The 18,636-nt window shown below is 49.1% G+C and overlaps 1 protein-coding gene across 1 annotated transcript in view; it reads right to left on the bottom strand.

Annotated features, from left to right (window-relative positions):
- PDIA5 (protein disulfide isomerase family A member 5) overlaps nucleotides 1-18,636 on the bottom strand; it is a 92,815-nt gene that overhangs the window by 28,140 nt on the left and 46,039 nt on the right. The window contains exons 9-11 of the mRNA XM_005893411.2: nucleotides 12,487-12,578; nucleotides 12,325-12,396; nucleotides 5,880-6,016 (exon numbers count right to left, since the gene is read on the bottom strand). Coding sequence (XP_005893473.2) covers nucleotides 5,880-6,016; nucleotides 12,325-12,396; nucleotides 12,487-12,578 — 301 coding nt within the window. The remainder of the gene's footprint in view (nucleotides 1-5,879; nucleotides 6,017-12,324; nucleotides 12,397-12,486; nucleotides 12,579-18,636) is intronic.

The raw sequence follows: 18,636 nt of genomic DNA, 5'->3' as shown, positions 1-18,636 counted from the left end.
AGGCTCTGTCACGCACTGCTCACCGGGTGTGGTGAGCCCTTCCTGGAGAGAAGTGGGTGGCATCTATCAAGGCTCAAGCACACTTAACACAGGGCCTAGCACCCTCCCTTCCGGGAGCCTAACACATCTCAACCTTTAGACATGTTTCCTAATACATGTGTTTATAAAGGTTTACTGTGTTGTCTGGACAAATACTGGAGATAGATGTCTATGATGGGATGGTTTAAAATCCATAGCATATGTAAATTATAAAATACTATTTACTAGTTTAAAAGACTGCGGTAGATTTATATACTAACATCTTACATTTACACAAAATATATTCAAGACCTATATAGTGATAAGTGAAAAAAAATGCAAATCACAGGAAAATGGGTAAGAAACGATCCCTGTTATTCAGGAAGAAGCACAGGAGGGAAAGGGACAACTAACAGTCAGCACTGGTCAACCCTGAGAAGGGGGGCCCCGTGGGGAGGGGACTGTCACTGCTTACACTATATTCTATGTATCCCTTGAACTTTGTGCCCCCAATAACAAGAATGTTAACATTGTTCTTAAATTATTTGTGCCCTTAAAAAATAAGAGTGATCACACAAAGGAGTTTTATGGCAAGATGGTTATGCAAATCTACATATATTAGGAAAAAAAGTCAATTTAACTTTATGTCAATTTTTTTTAAAGTTGAAAACAAGGGAAAAATAAAAAAGAAAAAGCAACTAGAAAGAATGATGACAAAAATAAAGTGGCTGCTTCTGAATAATGGGATTATACATAGTTTTTTTTCCTTGTTTATTTCTCTGTACTGTTCCAGGGATCACATATTACTTGGAGTAGACATAAATGAAATAAGCAGCAGAAATTCTGGGGTCTGACAGGGGTCTGATACTGAATCCAGACAGGCAGCCCAGCTCCTGAAGGCAGGCTGGGCCCAGAATCTCTGGCACATACCTGCTACCAGGAGTTATGGCAAAGAAAACCTCTCATCCTGGGCGGGCTGCTGCCAAGAAATGGGACAGGGCTGTGGGCAGGCTGCCATTGCCCTGGGGAAGGGGCAGCAAGGGTGCTCTGATTCCCCAGTAGCTTCTCCTTAGGCCCCAGGACCCCCGTGGGAGACACAGGCTGCTCCTCAGACCCCCCTCCTTGGAGCCCCACTTTGTTCCTTCTATCTCCCCACGTGAGTGACAGTCACTCCCGGGGGCGGGGGGCATTACAGCAGCATGTCCTTCCCTGCGTTAGCCGGGCTGCAGGCACACAGAGAGGGAGGAGCTGGTACTCATTACAGCAGCAAAGCAAACAGTGAAGAGAGATGAGTGACAACGGGCAGTGACTTTTCTCATTCGGATGCTGCAGAAAGAAACACAAGGCACCACGGAGCGCTGGCTACTGGGGTCCTGCTACCTCGCCATCTTCAGATACTATTTACTGCTCTGCGGATCACAGGACTGGGCCTGGGGCTGTGACCTCCCCACAACCACTCAGAGCCCCGTGTCAAGGGCCACATGGAGAGCAGAGGGGACTGGGCTCTGTCCTTGCCCCGCATGGGGCGCCACCCCTCTAGGAGCCCACTGCTTGCAACACACTGTTCCTTGGAGGTGGCCCAGACCTGGACAGTGGGCTCTGGGGGCACACCTGCTTGTGAGTCTCAGCACCCCGTTCCCTTGTTGTGACTGTTTGCTCGTTGTGGCCAGGCTGAGTTTATTTGTTCAATGACAACTCGGGCATCGGGAGTACAAGCTGCAGAAAAATCTGTGTGGGATTTCTCCAGGACTCCAGCTGGGAGGGAGATGGAGGAAAAGGCTGAGATGGGAATTGCGTGGCAGGAAAGCTGGAAAAGAGGGTAAAGAAGCAGGGGGGCCATGGAGGTGTTTGATAATACCAGGCGCCTCTCCTGCCAAGAACCCAGGAGTGCAGTCCCACAGGCACTTGATTAAGGTTCCAGGCAAGTGGGACTCTGACGGAAACTAACATTGAGCACTTCTCTGTACAGAAATAACACGGCAAAGAGGGACCATGGCTCTTCCTGGGAATCTGTACCAGGAACAAGGTTAATCTTCTTCTCTGTACTTTCCTATATTATCCCTTTATAAAACATATATGCACTCCCTTTTTAATTAGCAGAAAATCATAAAGATAAATTCAGCTTTATAATTTGACTTCCACTATTTCAGTCTGTGGGGATCTTTTAAAATCTTCATGCAGTTGCTCAGTATTTTAACTAGCTTTCCTTTCTCTAACTCTAACCCTTGTAGATTTGAAAGTTTGCCTTGTTTTTTTTTTTTTTATAGTTTCAACAAAAGTGCTGATTAAAAAACAAGTAGCACCCTCTAGACAGAACCAGGCCAGACTCACAGTCACATAGCACCAAGGGAGGTGTTCCGCTCGGGGTGGCCCCACCCTGCCCAGTTCTCCCAATGGCACTTGGGAAAATAGCAACTCACCTTTGATAAAAGAAAGACACACTAACTCATCAACCTGGCAATCCCATACTAGGAAACAAACCAAGCTTATGACAATCCTGAGTAGAATCCGTGGTCTTCTATGTTGATAGATCCCAACTAGTGTTCCTAGGTCTCCAAAATGGTCTGTTTCTTAACCACTCCCTATATGGTCTGGGATTGGCACCTATAATACTGTGATTTCCAGAACTCACGTTTTTTTAAATATTTGCTTGGGAACCCTGAGCCAGCAGCGCAATCTCCGGCCTCCTGACATTTGTCCTTTTCTCTAGGTCCCTCAAATATCACAGAAGTGGTCTCCTGATCAGGGTGGGTTCTCGGGAGCACTCCAGTATAAGATACACAGCTAGGCACCTAAGGGACCCTGCTGTCTGTCAACCTCCTGGGCTCAGATTCCCCTCGAAACAGTGTGCATTCCATCCCTTCTAAAGCCCAGGCACCTAGATAGAGAAGGAGGACTCTGTAGAGAGATTATTTAATGTGGAGCCACATCCATCAGATGGGAATTTAAATGGGCAGTTCCTCAGGGAGCTTCACCTCGGGCTTTTGCCCTGGCCCTGTCACTCTGATAGTCCAGCAGAAACACACACACACACGTGCACACGTGCGCAGGGGACAGGCAAACACCTTGTTAGAGAATGTAGGGTCTGTGATCTGCAGACACCTAACAAGCGAAACTCCAATTCTTTGGCCACCTGGTGTGAAGAGCTGACTCATTTGAAAAGACCTGATGTTGGGAAAGATTGAAAGCGGAAGAAGGGGACGACAGAGGATGAGATGGTTGGATGGCATCACTGATCCAATGGATACGGGTTTGAATAAACTCCAGGAATTAGTGATGGACAAGGAGACCTGGGGTGCTGCGGTCCATGGGGTTGCAAAGAGTCAGACACGACTGAGCGACTGAACTGAACAAGCAAAATCTCAGCTCTTTTCATTTGTTAAGTCTGAAGCTGGAACAGCCTCAACAGGGCTGGTATTCATAATACTCATTCACAATGACTAACGGGAAACAAAAGGCTGCCATCTGGTTTCTAGTTCTCATTTTCTAATTTAGGTCTCAACAACCTCATTTGTTCGTTTTCTCATTCATTAAGCCCTTACTCTATGCCCACAGATGACTTAGATGTGGAAGTGATGATCACTCTGGTTCAGGGAGCCAGGTGGGTGCATTGCAAGGGGAGAGGGCAGGGAAGAACTCAATAGCCAGGCTCCGGGGCCCAGACCCTGCCAGCATCTGCTACTACAATGAATTCCTTACAACCTAAGAGTACAAGAAAGAATACAGACAAAAATTTTCCCAGTTTGCAACCAGGGTTCTATAAAAAAAAAAAGGGGGGGGGGCTTAATAAACAATTGGGTTTCCCTAGTGGCTCAGCCGGAGAAGGCAATGGCAATCCACTCCAGTACTCTTGCCTGGAAAATCCCATGGACGGAGGAGCCGGGTGGGCTACAGTCCAAGGGGTCGCTGAGAGTTGGACATGACCAAGTGACTTCCTACTTTCACTTTCCACTTTCATGCACTGGAGAAGGAAATGGCAACCCACTCCAGTGATCTTGCCTGGAGAATCCCAGGGATGGGGGATCCTGGTAGGCTGCTGTCTATGGGGTCGCACAGAGTCGGACACGACTGAAGTGACTTAGCAGCAGCAGCAGCAGTGGCTCAGCAGTAAAGAATCTGCCTGCCAATGAAGGAGATGTGGGTTCGATCCCTGGGTTGGGAAGATCCCCTGCAGGAGGAAATGGCAACCCACTACAGTATTCTTGGCTGAAAAATCCCATGGATAGAGGAAACCTGGTGGGCTGCAATCCAGGAGGTTGCAAAGCCTCAGACATGATTTATGGACTAAACAACAACTAATAAACAATTATTAAACAATTCCAATCTGTCAGGTACATGTTGTTAGGATTCATCAAAGGGGACACGTACTTTTCATGCTCTGATGCATTAAGCACTGTTCAAACCACTCTGTAATCTTCCAGGAGCCAGAGGGCTCTCTCTGGCACAGACAAGAAGCACCGACATGCGGGGTGAAGTTCCCAGGAAGGAACTGAAAACAGTGAGCCCGGGTTCTGCCTCTACCACTGGGGCAGGAACTGGGGCAGGGTGGGTTCAGCTCTGGATGCAGCCTGACTTCCCGTAAGACTTGCTTTCATTAGCAAATCTGAGACTTGCTGGGAGAGTGTATCTCAGCAGGCAGAGGGCTGCCGTGCTATCTGGAGGATGTTCATTCATCAGGGTTCCTCCAGCCACAGGGACTGAGCCTTGGCAGGGCTGGGGTGACATGCTCCTAGGGCCCTCTCTGTCACTGCCATTAATCAGAAGCCCTTTGAAATTTGGGGGTTTTTTAAAGGGTTTTTTGGGGGTCGTTTTTCAGGAGAAAGGCCAATAATTTTCCTTTGGATTCTCTTCAGAATTTGGCACTTATAAGACGGACTTGGGGAAATCCCCAGGAGTGGTCTACTTATGAACAACTGCTAATTAACCAAACCCCTGTGATACTGCAGGGAAGCAGAGTGTGGGCTCAGCGGTATAGGACTCAAAGAGCAGTGCCATTTCTCCATATGACTGTCTACTGGTCTGTAAAGTGGAGTTAATCGTATTTGCTTTGCAGCACTGTGGGTGAGACAGAAGGAGATGGCCCTGTGGGCAGCCACTTTGTCGCCACAGAGCAAATCACAATCAACAGCAGAAAGATCTCTATGACTAAGACAATTAATAAAGTAATCTCCCACTAAAGATGCCTCTGTGGACTGGCAATTATGACACTGATCTGTGCAGAGGTTATTTTTGCTTCTTCTCCTCTTTCACAATCCCTTACCCACCATCACTGGGCCAAAGAGCTGGCAAGAAGCTATAAGAGAAGAGCACCCCACACATGTATCCTGTCCCAGGGTGCTGGGGACCCAGCTTCATCACCCATTAGGATGGGCCCGCTTTTCCCAGAAGCTGCTCCCAGGAACTCTGTGGCCAGGGGTTGTCATCCCTTGCTCATCTTTCCAGGAGCAGCCTTCTCTCTCTTAGAAAGGAATTACAATCCATTTCTATCCTTCATGGGAATGGGAAGGACACTGGCCTAGAAAAACCCTGAGCTACAGGGTTGTTGGTCAATATTGCAAACGTTTATTACAGGATTCAGTTTTTCTTCCCTTGATCCACAACGGCCACTGCAGGCTGTGATGGATACCAGGTGAAACAGAAAGAAGGGGTTCTAGGTGCTGTGGGGACTGAGGCTCCAGCCCTGGCTTCATTGTGCCCTTTCAACTACTGGACAAGATACAGGCTCTCTCAGGGCCTCAGTGTCCTCACCTGCAAGCTAAGGGATGACTGCTGCTCTAGGTAAACAGCTAAAGGCTCAGAGAGGTGTCCACTCTGAGCCGAGGGAGAGAGGCTGTGGCGGGGAGGAGCAAGGTTCCACTCACATGGGGCGTGGAACATGACGAGCACAGAGGAGTGTTCCTTCACAAACTGGTCAAAGTCTTCATCGCTCAGGTGATAAACGGAGCCGCCCTCATCTGCCCAGGGAGTCTCGGGGACCTGGGGCTGTGGCGGCTGCGGACTGGAAGACCAAAAACAGGCAGAGCTCAGAGCACACTCCAGGGCCGGTGAAGCCCTCACCCCCACTGGCTCACACAGCCTGCTTCAGGGGCTCCCCGCGACCCCCCGGGGGGAGCAGGGGGTGGGGGACTCCTCGGCCCTGCCCACCTCCATCATCCCCTCAAGAGCCCAGAGGTGCTCAGCTGATATCCTCTGGCAAACAGTGGCTTCCAGCTGTGGCTCTCTAGTCAGGTCAGGAAACCTCACTTCCTCCCCATGATCAGGGTGGGGTGGGGGGATTCACTAGCACTTTAGCCAACTGGCAAGAATATAAACTATGGCAACAAAGAGTGACCTCTGACAAAGCTAACTGTTGTGCTGAGTGGTGCCCACAGGCTGAGGGGTGAGAAGTAGAGGGAATAAGAGGGGAGGGGTGGTGGGTGAGGAGGAGAGAGAGAGAGGCCAGGGGTCTTGAGAAAGACCAAGTATCAGGGAAGGACTGGGGGTGGAGAGGGGATTGAGAGGTGTTCACCAACCAGTGTGGGAGGAGGGTCGTAATGAGAAAGAGTGGGGCCCAGGGGAACAAGGCTGGGGGCTCCCTAACTATGAGAACACACCCACAGTAGGAACCCTTCCTCAAGACCAGGAACAAAGTTCTCTGAATGTTCTAGCAGAAAGGGCCAGGCTCAGAGGTCAGGTCAAATCCCTGTTGCCACCATGAGCTGCAAAACCTCAGGGTGGTGGCCCACCTCCCTGGAGCCTGCCCCACCTGGGACAGTTGTGTGCTGACATATACATCACCAGCTGTTACAGTGGGGGAGGCTCACAGCTGCCCTCTCTTGCTTCAAAGCCAAGGGTAAGTCTGCCAGTGACACAAACTCCCTGATGCTTTATGAACACCTTCGCCAGAGCCACCTTAATCGTTACTTTGAAAAAATACCCTTTAAGGTGACAAATGTGAAAAGACAACCATTGCTTCCTGCCTTTGAGAGCCTACAGTAAAAAAGAAAAAGTGCAAAGTTCCAGCGGCCAGGACTGACAAGTCATGAGAGCAATGTGGCCCAAACAATGGAAGCTGCCATCCTCCCGTGTGGCTGACGCGGTGGAACCTGCCACCCCTGCCCCACGGCAGAGCCTGGGTCTGACAGCACCTTCAGAAACCCTCTCTGGTGCTCTTGACTAGGCCCCACTGGTGGTCTCAGCAATGGGAAGTAGCAGGGAGAGGGTCAAACCACTCTGAGCCCATGTACATCCAATGTTAGACGGGGCTGATGGCAAAATCAAGCTTTAGAATGAGTCACCGCCAGCCATTCAGCATTCCCAACACCAGGAAACCTAGGCTCCCATACACAGACTCAATACCAATTCCTGAAAGCATCCCCAATTCCACTTCAGGGAATTTATTTTTTCAATATACCTGGACATGGTCAGAATTATACACATTCCAAGGTATTTATTAGAGATGATTTGTTATAGCAAAGACTGGAGAACCCAGTACCCACTGGTATACGAACTGCTTAGGTAAACTGCAGTCCATCAGGACCCCAGAGGGCTGAGCATGGTGCAGGGGGACAACGAAGCTCCCTACACTCTCATGTAGACCGCAGGGTCAGACACAACAGGCCATAATATGGTAACTTTTGCATAAAATAGAGATAAAAAATACTTATTCATATTTGCATGCGTCGGCATAAGGAAACTAATTAAAGTTGCTACCTCTAGGGGGTGGGAGGGAGAATAGGATGGAGGAAACAGGTAAAAGGAAGACGTCAATGCATAATTTTTAAGTATCTTTTAAAAAATTATTTAAATTATGTGAATGGAATCTATTCTAAAATTAAAATAATTTTTAAAAATCCAGCAAGAGTACACACAGAGAATGGAGAAGCCATGCCTTAGTGGCAGTACAAGTAAATGAAAGTGACTGAAAATTTTCTAATTAAACATGGAGGACACACTCCAAAGCCACTAAAATAACATCACAAGAGCTAAAAAAGAAAAAGGTAATGAACTCACAGGAGCAAAAGCAAAGAGAGAAAAAGAGGTCAGTGCAAATTTAGAAGCTAGAAAACTGACTTAGCAAAAAAATGTTTGCTTTTTTTAGAAGACAGAAACCAGAGGTGCTGGGTGCTCAGAAGGGGCAGGGACCCAAGAACTACCCCAACATGCAAAGGCTCCGGAGGACCAGAGGCTCCCCCTGAAGCGGGGCTGGGGCGCAGCACTGGAAATGGGAGACCTTGGGATCTCCAGCAGCCAGGTGGCTGCCCCTCTCCCACCCAGTGGACAGTAGGAAGTTTGCTTTCTGGAGGGGCCTGCAGACCTAGGCACAGCGGTAAGAGGGCACAATGACTGAATCATGCCCTTTACTGTGTCTCCCCTGAAAGACAGGGGCTCCCTCTAGATCATCTCTCTACTTCCTGCGCCTCCCACAAGGCAGGTACGCGATAAACACTCTTTGAATCGATGCAGGAATGAGAGAAGAATCGTTGAAGGAACTGGAGGTGTCTAGCCAGGAGAAGAAGAGACAAGGGGAACATAATAGTTTTCTTCAAACATTTCACACTGTAGTGCGAAGAGAAAGTAAGATTGATTTTCTACAGCCCCATAAAGGAGAACCAACACCAGATGGAAGCTCCAGAGAAGGAAACTTTAGCTCAACAGAAGTAAGAACCTCCTATCTACAGCAGATAAGAGAGAAAGAGCCAGACTAGGAGTCAGAATACCTGGCTCTGAGTCGTTTCCTCCACCTTTCAGCTCTAGGGGCTGAGGCAACCAGTCCGACTTAAAACATCTATCAACATACGTGCAGGCCCTTCTTCATCTGCCCTGCAGGTACATCCAGACAGACAATGGCTTTGAGATACTTTGTAAATGTATAAAATGCTACCCAGGTGTCCCTGGACATCACTCATAACTTAAATCATAAGAATCACTCAATCAAGAGTGGGCCCTCAGAATGAGTCGATGTAACCGCGAAAGGTTAATTTTAAGTTTACACAGGATCAGCTTCAGTGACTTTAACCCTTTTTTGTTATTATAAACATACATAATGGCCTGCCTCCTGTGAAGGACTGTAAGGAAGTGAAACCAACACATTCCCCTCCCTGCCTGAGGCTTGCCACTCTAGGGGACATTTGCAAGGATTGAACAGTCTTATAACTTTATTTCCTCACCTCCCCCTCATCTCTGATCCATAAAAGAACCTGGCAACCAGGCCCTGACAAGATGGTTATTTTGAAGCCCTAGTCTGCCATCTTCTTGGTCAGTTGGCTCCCGGATTAAAGTTTCTTCCTTGCCTCAACACCTCATCTCTCGGAATCGTGGGCCTGTCGTGAGGCAAGCAGAGCGAGCTTGGACTCAGTAACACTGAGGCCCTGTTCTCTAAGTTGTTCAAGCATCATCAGTAACTCCACCTGTCCTAGAGGTAAAACAACACTGAAAGGGAACTGCTGGGGGCAGTTCACTGACATTCCCATTCCCTTACCATCCTGTGACCCTAAATCCCGGGCTCTCCAGGACTGCGAAATGCACACAAAGCAGGTCCTTGCCTGAGGGAGGCACCCATGCCAGAGAAGAGAAGAGGCAACTTAAAGCAGGACAAGTCAAGAACACTTTGTGCTTGTTTCCAATCCACTTCTGCTTAGTATAAAAATACATAGGCAGAACTGCATAGCCAGGTCAACACTGATCGCCACTTGTGAACACTCTACCTGCCAAGCCCAACTCAGCAGCATGAAATCTGCAGAGAGCGGAATGAGAAATGCAGCTGCTGGGAGCACAAGACGGCACAACCGCCAGGATCACTGCAACCACCCCAGAGCCCCGGGGCGCTCCAACACAGGGATGCCCTGCCCTGCTCTGCCCACTCGCCAGAGTCACGTGCCACAGGGCAGCATTTGGCCCTTCTCTCCTGGGCTTCTGAGAGTCATCTGGAGAACTAGGAAGGCTGGACCATCCTCCTCATCCTTCTGCATTTGGCTGCCGTAAGCCATGAGCAGCCAATGGAGAGGCCCAGGGAAGAAGTGCAGGGCAGCAGGAAAGGTGGGAACACTGCGACCCACGAACCAGGATGTGGAGGAAACCTGGTAAAGACTTAAAACACCTGGTACCAGGGAAAAACACACACAGAGCTGGCTATCTGTTGGGGGGAATCTGTAAGGAAATGCCAAATGCCACAACACATTATTCTTGGGTAGTGGGATAAGGGGGCCACTTTTCCCTTTAACTAAATATTTGAGTTTTCCGGTAATAACATACCTCACTGAATAACCTTAAAATCAGAAAAGACTTTGAAAAAAAAAATTTAGCTAACTGGAAGCACAATGGCACTGCTAGATCTTGTTGGAGCATGAGATGAGGCAGTCCATGAGGGGTCCCTCAGGAAGAGCCTCTCTGCCCCCACCATGCTGGGAGAGTGGCCTATGGTCCTGCATTTGGAGAAGCTGTTGCCCAGGGGTACCCAGAGGCTGCCTTCCCTTCCCCAGAGTTACCCCATCAACCTCAGTGTGGAGACTGCACACCCAGGGTGAACCAAAAGCTGCTAACAAGATCTCCTTTCCATGGGGGGCAAGGAGAGAAGAGGTGGGAAATGGGGAGACGCCAGCCCAGGACAAGGTGGAGGAACCAGGCTGGGGCTGTGTGTGGGGTGGGGACAGAGCAGTGGGTTCCCGAGGGTAGAAAATAACCTGTCTCAGAGCCTCCACTGACATGCTCCCCTGGTCTAGGAGAGCAAGCAGTTCTGAACACTTTCTAAAAAAATAAATAATAAACCTTATCCTTCCAAGAAGATATGAGTGCATTTTGAAACCAGAAAAGGTTAGAGAAGGGGGAGGGAAGCAGACAGACTTTATGCTCTGGTGACAAATGAGATTGCCATTTGTTGAAACCTTCTCCCAACGCAGAGCGAGACATGTCTGGCTGGAGGAGAGGACATGCTTATTATCAAATGAAAAGGAAAACAGGGGTGTGAAGGCCCAGGTTAAGACAATGAGTACAGAATAATGGGGAGCTGCCTTCCTGGGCACGGGCTGGAATTGAAGTAAGAGATGGAGACAGAGATGTGAAAACGCTTCCAAGAAATAAAAGACAACATGCAAACATGGTTTGGCTGTGTTGTTTTATCTCCTGGGCCCCTGGGAACCCATGGAACAGAAGATTGAGAGTTCCAGCCTTTAGAATCAAACAGTTTGTTTTCTGTGGATTCTGGTGGTTTTTGTGTGTGTGTGTGTGTGTGTGTACAAAATTTATCCTCCTTTCTCATTCTGAAAATACACATTTTCAACCTCCATGTCTTTGGATAACTAATTCTTTAATCCTGTGCCCGTGCAGTAATAATGCCAATAAATGTCCACCATGCTGGCACCTGGGTAAAACAGGAGGGGCTCCAGCCAGAACTCAGGGGAGCTGCTGCCCGGGGCCAAGCCTGGCCCTGCTGCCTGTCAGGAGCTTGGACGAGCCACTCCATCACTCTGCTTAGTTACCTCATTCATGAAATCATGAAATAAGGATAATAGTATCTGTTCTGAGGATTCCTTAAGAATCCACATAAAGTGCTTAGAACAAAGTCAGGCACAAAGTGGAGCCCCCAAAACGCTGCTGTTATTCCAAGGACTGTGCACAAATAGCTACACATGGGCGATGACTGCAGAGCCCAGAGCAGGTGAGTGCTTGGGGCGTGTCAGGGTGGTCAGAACTCCAGCCACGAAGAAGGGGTGGGGGAGACAGACTCCCTAGCCAACACACTGGTCAGGGTCCAAGTATCACACAAAAGTCACACATCTATCATGGTGGGCGCGGGGCAGGGGTGGTTTGGGTTGTAAGGATCTAATCACATTACAAACAGGATCACAGAGTGCTATGAAACGCTCTGCAGGGATGCACGGTGAACCGCAAAGCAGTCTGCAAATATAAGGCATTAGGACACTTCTTAGCTTCACAGCACCTAATACAAAGTGTTATGTTTGAAATAAGCATTCGACTGACAACTCTATTTTCAGAGAGACCTGCAGTGGAACCTCTCTCAAACCTGCCATCCCGGGTGAGAAATGCTTCTATCCATCAGGTAGACAGTAAGGGGGGGAAAAAAAAAACTTATCTGAAATGCAGTCATCACAGTGAGTCACATGAAATTCTCCCAACTTTCACATCCTGCACTCACAGATCCCTCACCTAGATGCTACCCACAATCAGCTGTGTGGGCAGCAAGAAATGGTCCTTTCCTTCCTCATTCACTTTCCAACCGCCAGGCAGAGCCCTGTGACCAGGGAAATACTGGGGCCCGGCAGATACCCCTCCCTCTGGGTACCCCCACCAAGGCAAACGCCAACTTACTTCTTCAGCCACTCCACAATGTCCTCAGCTGTGGACCCATAGCTGTCATACTGGAACAGAAACCGTCCTTTCCTGTGAAACGTGGGGAGAAACCGTGGGCTCAGCCAGGGGGCAGACGCCATCGTGGGGGGAGCAGCGTCCACAGGGAGGCAGGGGACTTACTCGAAATAGCAGATGGTGGGGTAGCCACGCACGCTGTACTCCTCCTTGATGTTTTCAAATTCCGAGGGGTAGACATTCATCCCGGCCAGCACCTGGGAGCAAAGGGAGAACAGATCCATCCACTCTCTGCCTGCAGATGCCCTTCACTTCATCCACACACTGCTCGTTCAGCTGTCCCACCAGAAACAGATGGGGACTGAGCCTCAGAGACTGATGCGTGTGGTGCAGAGGGGAGCAAGGCCCGCCAAGCCAGCTAGGAACAATGCCCAAGCTCTCTGGAAAATACAGGCATCTGGGCTGAGGGTTGCCCCCCAGACAGGCATTCCCTCCTGCCTGCCCTGCAGGGAAGATCATCCCAGAGCAAAACACAGTTCTGAGGACTGAAGAGGAAACCTGGCCTCATTACCAAGGTCAACCAGGTCCGAGAGTAGGGCCACTGCCTCCCAAGTTCATACGATGCCTTTTCTCTGCCCATGTCAACTAAGGGTGTACTCTTCACTCAGTCACTCCACGGGGTCCTCAGACACCTTCCTGGACACCTCAGTCTGTCCAGCCTGGCTTTATGTACCACATTCTCAGATTACACAGCTCATGTGGCCAAAGAGGGTGTGTAGTTCTCAGGATGACCCACCTGCCTGACTCTGCTCCCTTCAGACCCTGTTAGGTGACCTGTGGGTGACAATCACCTATGGCCTGACCTGACCATCATCTCTGAAGTCTGAACATACTCTGGGTCCTGGGGTCCACGTATGCCAACACCCCTGAATGGATAAGGAACTTCAGTAGCTGTGTTACCGACAACAAGATTGTACGCTAAGAGCAACCCAGAGTGAGTCCCCAGGAACTCTTTTCCCAAAGCAGCAACTTTTTCCTGTAGGGCAGGATCAGGTGCCTGGAAAGAGGACTTTGGCTCTGTCATCACAAGAGAACACAGCACAACCAGATGCAGGAAGACTCCCACAAAGCATAGAGGGGAGGGAAGAAGTTCAAAAGAGCCAGGAGTGGTTAGAGAAGCAGAGAGGAGAAACCAGGAAGTGGAATTTTGCTGAACAATACATAAGGAGGCATATGGAGAGAACACGAGGAAGAGCACTCTCAGTGGACAGTGAACTTGACTCAGAAGACTGCTTCCACTTGGCAGTCGTGTGACCTTGGGCAAGTCACCCTCCCTGAGGTTCCTTGTTTGGAAGATGTGGTTCAGGAGAAGATCATAGGGTTCTTAAGAGAACTGAAGGAGATGACCCAAGTCAGAGGGCTTCCCTGGTGGCTCAGATAGTAAAGAATCGCCTGCAACACCAGAGACCTGGGTTCAATCCCTGGATCAGGAAGACCCCTGGAGAAGGAAGTGGCTACCCACTCCACTATTCTTGCCTAGAGAATCCCACGAACAGAGGAGCTTCACAGGTCACATGGGGCCACAAAGAGCTGAACACAACTGAGAAACTTAGCACGAAACTGCTGCTCAAATTCATTATTTCCTACCAAATTCTCAGTGGTGGGAATCACCTGGGCCTCTGGCAGCTCCATCCCACAAGGCAGCTAAACATACCAACCATTTTAAATACCCAGCACAGTTTCTGACATAAAGCAGACGCACAATAAATCCTTGCTAATCTGATTTTTTTCCTCCCATCCCATTTTGGGGTGCTACAAGGAATACAGGGAAAATAAACCTGAGATAGATTTACTTAGAAGCTCTGGAACCCTCTAAAAGCCCTTCTGCTCATTTCCCCAGACTGATTCAGCAGCCAGTTCCAGTAATAACTGTCTACTTTAAAGTTCTTTTTTTATGTTTAATTGATCTCCTCATTGTCAGTGCACATTCACAAGATTAATCTTCCACATCCTCCTCTTTCATTACATCACTTCCCTGCACAAAACCTTCAATTCCACTGAATGGAGGCCAATGTCTGACTCCACACTCAAAGATCATATGGTCCCTATCTCATTTTTTAATTCTTCTTTCCTACAAAACCCTTAATTGTACATTTGCTAGACTCTAGATTTTTTATTCTCCCAGGAATGACACAGTCTGAGAGCTCTGCACAGGGAGGCAGCTGGACTCTTCGCCGTCTAGGGCACCTTGAAGATGGAAATGTACCACAGTGTGGGCTCGGGGGTCAGGATGCTGGGGCTAAAGCCTAACTCCCCTCTCAGCAGATGTTCTCCTTGAGCAAGTCACAGTTGCCTCGCGCACCTCAGTTTCCTCATCTGCAGCTCCGTCTTCTGGCTTCTGTGAAGACTAAATGGGACAGTGCGAGCAAAGTATCCACAGTACTCAGAATCTGTTAGCTGTCACCACTAATATGAATACCACTAAGAAGCTCTGCAAATCCGCTCACATCCCCAGAGCCCAGACTGTGCTTTCCTGGCCCCGACTCCTGAGTCCTCTAGCCCTGTGCTCAGGTTGCCCACACCCCCTCTCTTGGCCACCACAGAAGATGCATCCATCTCTTAAGGCAAAGCAAATCCCACCCAGAAGGTGGCCTTTGTCAACCACCTTTGCTTGTGATGAAGTCTTAATTCTCTGGGTTTTTGCAGTAGTTTTGACTACTTTGGGGGCATTTATTAGTTAACAAGGTGATTATTTTTTGAACAACTACTGACAAGCACTTTTTAGAGTTTGTGATTCCAAATGAGGCAGAACTGACCTCAGCCTACAGAGAAGTGAGGGCTGCCTGACACGGAACCGTGTGTGCTGGGGGTCGGTCAGCTGGCACAACATGGCCTTCCTCCTGTCCAGCCCACATCCCATGGTTGTGGGGACAATCAGAGAAGAATCATAGAAACTCCACAAAACAGGAGCATGTGAGCGAGTAGTCAAGGGAGGGTAAGATTTCCACAGACAGTCCAGAAAGAGAAAACAGAGGTAAGACAAACCAAGATGCAGCTCAAGAACTGGGGACCATGTTGGTTTAATTGCAGGACACAAGAGAAGGCAGTGAGAGAAGGTGGGCAGGTTCGCTCAGGCTGTGGACCAGCCTTTAGTGTCTAAGAAACCAGGACTTTATTCAGGAGGTGCCAGAGAGCTCCTGGGGGTTGTAAGGGGAAAGCTGTGGGATCAGGGAGATAAGTGAGCAGTCACAGCAGCCACGTTGGGTGGGCTGAGTGGGGTCTGACCCAGGCTGGTGGGCAGGTCTCTTCTCGGATGGAGGATGTATTGAGGGGGAGATGGATGGTGACAGCCTGGCAGAGGAGCCTGTGGTGCTCAGGAGGAGGCATGGAGGGAAGCTGGCCGCCTGCCAGATGGAAAGACACTGAATTTTAGTAAATATTTTAGACTCCCTGCATCTGGGACCCAGGGAGAGAAATCCAGACCAAGATGTCAAGCAAGCAGTCTGACACATTTCGAGCTTAGAGACTCAGTCTCCACGGAGCTACCTCTTATTGAGCTACCAACACAGATAAAAACCACTGAGGGACAGTCCATAGAAGACAAGGAGAGCACAGTATCAGGCCCTCATTCCAGTGTGTTACTAAGAAAGAAGAGAGAGTGGAAAGCAGAACCCTGGGAGCACTCCATGCAGTGAGGAACAGCAAGCACAGAGCAGTGGGGTGGGGGGTGCCCATCACCTGTATCTGTGAAGTGTCTGCAGGTTACAGAGCTGTCCCCATGCACCAGCCCATTCACTCTTCCAACAGCCCAGTGAGGCAGGCAGGGCTGGTGTTATCATCCATCCCCATTTTAAGAATGGGGAAATGAAGCCTCCAGGGCTACTTTCCCAAGATCTCCCAGCCAGTTATTAACAGCCATCAGCAAAGTCTGCTCTGCACAAACCTGTTGCCAAGACCAACCCATTTCACCATTTACACCCAGATGGCCCATCATGGCCAAGGTTAACAAAAGACTTGGTGTGGACGTGGATAACTGGCAAGGCTGGGAAGAGGAGGTGGGCGGGCATGGGCTCGTTCTGGCAGCTGTGCTGGCTGCTAAGGGTGTCAATCAGCGGGACTAGATGGGACAAATGCGATGACTCAGTGACAGCAAAAAAGAGGAAGAGGATCTGAGTTTGGAAAATGGCAAAGGCTGTGCATCCCTGACCCAGCCTGGCTTCCACCTTAATGACATCATCAGATTGGATGCCTCCCAAGAAATCTGTCGAGGAGGAAGGTTTCTAGCCCCTGCCACAGACAGGGCCAGCCAAAGAGGGCTCAAAGATGACAGAGACAAAGAGAAGATAGGAGGTGCTAACCAGTGGATTTCAGCAGTGTGGAGGGGGTGAGCTTTCAATTTCAGGGAACAAGCAGTCCATCTCTGCCCCAGGTTCGAGGTCAAAAAGGAATCCACCCCTCTGGCTGCCCTGTTCTTCGGAGGCTACGGCTGCAACCATGAGCCCTGGCCTCGAAGGACCTCCTGAAGTAGGTGATGTTCATAGTGGCGAGGACCCTTCCCCTCATGGAGCTAGGAAAGGTGAAAACTTTTCAAAAGATACTTTCCTAAGAAACCAAAGGGAAAGAAGAACAAAACAAGCCCCAAGTAAGAAAATTCAGAAGCAAAGAAATGGATGAGTTCACGTAACACAGAGGCAACTAACACCTGGCCAAAGCTGGGGTCAGTCGGCCAGACCCTCTGACCTGGGCCCAAACAGGAGCAGCGAGCACTGTTTTGTTTTGTTTTTTCTTTCTTTCTTTCCTTTTTTGGAAGCAGGTATCACCGACTCGATGGACGTGAGTCTGAGTAATCTCCGGGAGTTGGTGATGGGGGGAGGCCTGGCGTTTGATTCATGCAGTCGCAAAGAGTCGGACACGACTGAGCGACTGAACTGAACTGAACTGAACCCTTAACAAGTAATCTTCAGGGCAAACGTTGTAGAGCCTTGTATGAACGTAGTGTGAACTCAGGGCCAGAAAAGAAGGCCCTTGTTCCACAAACATCCTTCCTACTTTGCCTCTGTCCCTAGGAACTGATGCTCTGACTTCCTTTAAAAAGGAGAATGTCACTTTTAATGTAAACACACAGCTTAACAAAATGTACTCAGGGGTGGTAAGCCACATGCCCATTCTTTGATTCATTAGGGGTGTTGGGCTCCTACTCTGTGCTTGGCCCATACTCTGTACTGAAGAAATGCTCAAGAAACTCATCTCTCAGTTAGAAAACCTTCTCATAATTAGCATCAACTGTGGATACAGTGATTCAGAACATAAGCAAAGATGAGCAGACAGGACCATGCAAGGCAGGGACAGGCTCTGGGGGACCATGGGAGGGGCCTGGAAAAATGCTTTTGGCAGGTAGATGCAGCATTAGCTAGAATCTTCTAGTAGGTGCTAGAAATTGGCACCAAGACCTTACCTGCTTTGATGGGATTGGCCAGCTAATTTGTGATCTGACTGGGGCTGGACCAGAGTTTGGAGGGTGAGCTGAGTGGTTGTCTAAGGATATGTGGGTGAGAAAGTGAAAGTCGCTTAGTTGTGTCTGACTCTTTGCGACCCCATGGACTGTAGCCCACCAGGCTCCTCTGTCCATGAGTCTCCAGGCAAGAATACTGGAGTGGGTTGCCATGCCCTCCTCCAGGGGATCTTCCTGATCAGGGATTGAACCCAGGTCTCCGGCATTGCAGGCAGATTCTTTATCATTTGAGCCACAAGGGGAGCCTATGCAGGTGAGAACTTGTAGGTAATTATGTCTTTCCTTCAGGCAAAATCATCTTAAAATATGGTATGTATTGAGGCCCCAGAATGTGCAGTGAAACTTCCCCAGAGTGATGTATGTGCTGCAGGGCCAAACGTCTCCAGGCAGCTTGCTAAAAATTCATTAGTGAGGAACAAGCAGGACCCTGGTGTCACCCAAGAAATGAGGTCAGAAGAGAAAGCACGTGGCTCTTTGCAACCCAATCCTGGGGCTGGCTAGCAGAGGCCGCCAGTTAAACTTTTTTAATTGACTCTGAACTAATCACCAATTTGATCCATAAAGATCAGGATGAGTTTTAAGATCTCAGAAGTCCTGTAGCAGCACTCTGACCTGCCCACTGAGATGGCACCTCCCGACTGCCTTTCAGGAAAGGCATATGGACTTTTCCATGCTCCCAGAGGAGTCAGCAGTTATTTTTCTGTTGCCACCAAAAAGCAAAAAAAAAAAAAGGCAAAACACCCAAAACCAACCAAACAAAAACCTCAAAACCTCTGTGGCTGGGGGTAAGTGCGAAAATGGAC

The sequence above is a fragment of the Bos mutus genome, chromosome 1, assembly GCF_027580195.1.
Source record: "Bos mutus isolate GX-2022 chromosome 1, NWIPB_WYAK_1.1, whole genome shotgun sequence".
Taxonomy (NCBI): domain Eukaryota; kingdom Metazoa; phylum Chordata; class Mammalia; order Artiodactyla; family Bovidae; genus Bos; species Bos mutus.
Note: the sequence above shows the minus strand (reverse complement) of the source record. Positions and strands in the feature narration are given on the sequence as shown.